This window comes from Cebus imitator, unplaced genomic scaffold, assembly GCF_001604975.1.
Source record: "Cebus imitator isolate Cc_AM_T3 unplaced genomic scaffold, Cebus_imitator-1.0 Scaffold42, whole genome shotgun sequence".
NCBI lineage: Eukaryota > Metazoa > Chordata > Mammalia > Primates > Cebidae > Cebus > Cebus imitator.
The window spans coordinates 16,741,978-16,746,421 of record NW_016107357.1 but is presented as its reverse complement, the minus strand read 5'-3'; the positions used below and the strand labels follow the sequence as shown (position 1 = coordinate 16,746,421).

The 4,444-nt window shown below is 50.2% G+C and overlaps 1 protein-coding gene across 1 annotated transcript in view; it reads left to right on the top strand.

The window, feature by feature from the left end:
- The first annotated feature begins 1,799 nt into the window (after positions 1 to 1,799).
- The window catches only part of ERO1B (endoplasmic reticulum oxidoreductase 1 beta), a 70,122-nt gene continuing 67,477 nt past the window's right edge, over positions 1,800 to 4,444 (top strand). The window contains exon 1 of the mRNA XM_017526597.2: positions 1,800 to 2,158. Coding sequence (XP_017382086.1) covers positions 2,057 to 2,158 — 102 coding nt within the window. The 5' untranslated portion in view covers positions 1,800 to 2,056. The remainder of the gene's footprint in view (positions 2,159 to 4,444) is intronic.

The following is a 4,444-nucleotide window of genomic DNA, read 5'->3' as shown; positions in this document are numbered from 1 at the left end:
CATGAACATGTGGCCTGTGCAGTCACCCACCCCAGGGTCCTGCATTTGGTTCAATGCTCTGCTGGTTCTGAAAGGTACAAACACTATGTGGTAGGCTCACTTATGACCCTCTTTTTTTAAATTTTTTTATTTTTGAGATGGAGTCTCACTCTGTCACCCAGGCTGGAGTGTAGTGGCACGATGTTGGTTCACTGCAACCTCTCTGCCTCCCGGGTTCAAGCAATTCTCCTGCTTCAGCCTCCCGAGTAGCTGGGATTACAGGCGCCTGGCACCACACCTGGCTAATTTTTGTGTTTTTAGTAGAGACAGAGGTTTCACTATGTTGGCCAGGCTGGTCTTGAATTGCTGACCTCAGATGACCCACTTGCCTCAGTCTCCCAAAGTGCTGGGATTACTTGCCTGGCATGAGCCTCTATTTATAGATCCTCATCCTAGCCGGGTGCGGTGGCTCACACCTGTAATCCCAGCAGTTTGGGAGGCTGAGGTGGGCAGATCACCTGAGGTCAGGAGTTCAAGACCAGCCTGACCAATATGGTGAAACCCCATCTTAAAAAAATAAATAAATAAAAAATAAAAAATAAAAATAAAAAAATATAGATCCTCATCCTAATCTCTGGAACCTGTAAATATGTTATTCTGTAGGCTAAAGGGACTTTGCATGTGTGATTAAGTTAAGGATTTTGAGATAGGATTGTCTGGGTGAGCCCAGTGTAATCACAAGTGTCCTTATACAAGAAAGAAGAGTTAGGGTCACAAAGAGAAGGCATGTGACAAGGGAAGCAGAGGGAGTGAAGAAGATGTGACTATAATGTGAGGTCATGAGGCCATGAATGCAGGTGGCCTTTGGAAGCTGGACAGGGTAAGGAAACACATTGTCCCCTAGAACCTCCAAAAGGAACACAGCCCTACAGGTCCATTTTTGGACTTCTGATCTCCAGAACTATAAGATAATGAATTTCTTTTGTTGTAAGCAATTAAATTTGTGATAAGTTGTTACAGCATCCATGAGAAACTAATACATGCTACATAAACACAAGGGGAATGTATTACTCGTTTTGTAGACATCAAAGACATTCATAAAACTAATAGCAGTTACCATTTATTCAGTACTTCGCACGGGGTAGGCACTATACTCAGCTCTTTCTGTATCTAATCTTATGTAGTCCTAGAACAAGATATGAGGTTGGAAGTAAGGCCCGATAACTAACTAGAATGTTTTAGAGTTGGGATCTGAGCCCAGTCTGTGTCACGCTAAGTTTTTCTGTGAGTTTTACCCCATCCCTGTATTTCATCATACACCTTTGGGCTTGTCTTCACGCTTTAGCATGCATTATACTTGCACGTGTCAACCTAGCAGTCGGGCTGGAGCGGGGCAGGAGCTGGCATCCCTATCTAGGGTGCCTGAAGTTAAAAAGGAGCCCCAGCCACCTCTACAAGTCACAGGTGGCTTACATAGGCACCCACGGTAGATGGGAAGCTACTGAAAACTGAATGAGACAAAGAATACGCCTCGGACCGAAAGCGTAATATCCTGCACCGTTTGTTCAGGGAGCGACGCAGAGAGGTCCCAAGCCTCGTTCCCAGAGAAGAGAGCGCCCAGCCTTGTTCGCCCGCACCTCCCGGTGTTTTGGAGGCCCGCGTGGTCCCGCCTCATTGGCCGCAGTGGAGCCCAAGGCCCCGGGGAGGCGGGACGGCCTTCGCAGTTGTAGTTCCCGAGTTCTCAGGTTCACCGGCTTCGCCTTCCGGCCGCGGCGCCCAGGCGGCCGCCCGGGACCACAACTCCCACAAGGCCCCGCGCTCGGGGGCGTGGCCGCGGAGCGGAGCGAGCCAGGGGCGGGGCCGTCCGGGGGATGAAGTGGGGGCGTTCGCGTCTTCTGCCTCACTCGCAGCTCCCTGGCGTCGGGGAGAGCGTCTTCTGCTTCCGCGCCGGCGTGCAAACCTCTGACCCTGGGGTCGCTTGGTCGCCGGGAATCGTCCCCTCGGGTCATCGCCCGGGCCGCCCGCTGTTCCCCGGCCCCGAGGGGCCCGGCTGGCCGCGGCGCGGGGAGAGGTCAGCATGAGCAAGGGGGTCCGCCGGGCAGGCGCCGGGCATGGGGCTGCGGCCGCGGTGCGGCTGCTGGTCACCCTGAGCTTCCTCCCGAGCGTCGTCGAGGCCCAGGTAAGCCCGAGCGATGGCGGGCCGGGAACCCTCTGCCGAACGCCCGCGGCTGCTGCAAACGGGCCGCGGCTGTGGTGCGGGGAGGGCCGGGCCCGGCCCGGCCCGAGGTGATTTCTGGCTAGCAGAAAACCCGGGAGTAGGGACCTGACCGTCCAGTGCGGGAAACATCTGCTAACCGCCCGCGGGCTGGGGGGATGGCGACACTCCGGGTAATGGCAGTCAAAGAGGAAGATGGTGACGGCCCCCTGAGCGGTTTCTGTTTTTTTCTCTCGGACGTTTTAAGCGTCTGGGAGTGTGGCGGGAGATGAGACGGGCACGAACACCTCGGCTGTCTTGCAAAGGGGGCGCCCAGAGAAACGGTGACGTCCTTCCCTCCAGGAGTCAGCGAGGGAGGGAGACTGAGAGTAGGGGGCACTCTCCGCAGACCCCCCGAGGCCCCGCCAGGCGCAGGAGATGGAGAGGGGACAAGATTTCACTCACTTGAACTTTTGGACTACAGCTTTCTGGGCTTTTACCCTCGCTCGAGCATCTTCCCTTGCTCAAGATTGCTTTATGTTTACCCAGCTGAGCTGTGTCTGCCAAGTGACATAGCCAGGTAAGTCCCAGAGACTGGGGGGTCTGAGTCTGGCCTGGTGGCTCGTGGATGGAGGCTCTGGCTCTGCAGGCGGGAGGTGCCGGCTGGTTGTTGATGTGAAGCGATGATTACAGAAGTGTTCTCAGTGTGCTAGAAATCTGAGGGTGAGCTGACCAGATCAGTTCTTCTTCAGAGGTGTTTGCGTCTGTTTTATTCAGTAGAATTTGAATTGATTGCCAGGTGCTGCTGCCTGTTTTCTGCACCTGCTGCAAAGTGGCAGCCCTGCTAAGAGCTAACAAATAAAACCAAAGTCTCAGGTGGCCTGATAATGAGAGGAGATGTCATTTGAAGCAATTAATGCTTATCTAAGAAAAAACTGAAGGTGACTATGTGTGTAACTGTGAAAACATGTTTTTCTGAATTGAGACACTTTTTTTCTTGGTTTTATGGTGCCCTGCACTAAATCCCAGAGTGCCCAAATAGTCCATTTGTGTCTGTGTTTGAACCATAAAAATAAAAGGGGCAAACTTTTGGTATTGGGGAACATGTTAAAATGCAAATTCTCTGGCCCTACTTCCAGATGTACTGATTGAATGGATCTGGAATGTGTCCCCGATATCAGCATTTTGTTTATTTAATTTATTTTTGAGACGGAGTCTCGCTCTTGTTTCCCAGGCTGGAGTGCAGTGGCGCAATGTTGGCTCACTGCAACCTCTGCCTGCTGGGTTCAAGCGATTCTCCTGCCTCAGCCACCGGAGTAGCTGGGATTACAGGCATGCGCCACCACACCCGGCTAATTTTTGTATTTTTAGTAGAGACGGGGTTTCACCATGTTGGCCAGGCTGTTCGCCAACCCCTGACCTCAGGTGATTCACTTGCCTCAGCCTCCTAAAGTGCTGAAATTACAGACGTGAGCCACCTGTGCGCGGCCTGATATCAGCGTTTTAAACAAATATTTCAAGTACAGTAATGGTAGCAAAGTTATCTTTTGACTACCTCTTGGACAACTCTGAAATAGAATAGATAGTGGTAATTTGGGCAGATTTACAAAAAGTAAATTTTCCAAATTGTCTTTGCCAAATTATTTTCTACTCACTAGTTGTGTTTTTGAGTGAAACTTACAATTAGATATTTTTCTAAAATGAGATTTCTCATTTTCTCTTTTTATGTAGCATATATTACTTTATGCTTATCTGTCTAGAAACTTCATTTTAGATATTTTTCAGTTACCACTCATCATGTGTAATTAATGTTTTGTAATTTCACCTGTATTTCTTAAATGTTTGTGTAGAGATGGCGATTTACTGTATTGTTAGGCTGATCTTCAACTCCTGGACTCCAGCTGTCCTCTTTCTTTGGCTTCCCAGAGTGCTGGGATTACAGGTGTGAGCCGCTGCTGCTGGCCTGCACCTGTGCTTTTAGTTTCATTATATCCAAATGAATATATAGTTCAGCTGTTAAAGATGTGCTACTGTTTGGAGTAGCATTGTGCCAAACAGCCTTCAAAGTGAATATATTTGGTTTTTGTTGCCAGCAGTACTTTTTTTTGTTTGTTTTTTGAAACGCAGTCTCGCTCTGTTGTCCAGGCTGGAGTGCAATGGCACACCTTGGCTTACTGCATCCTTCACCTTGAGGGTTCAAGCAGTTCTCCCTGCCTCAGCCTCCTGAGTAGCTGGGATTACAGATGCCTGCCACCATGCCCAGCTTTTTTT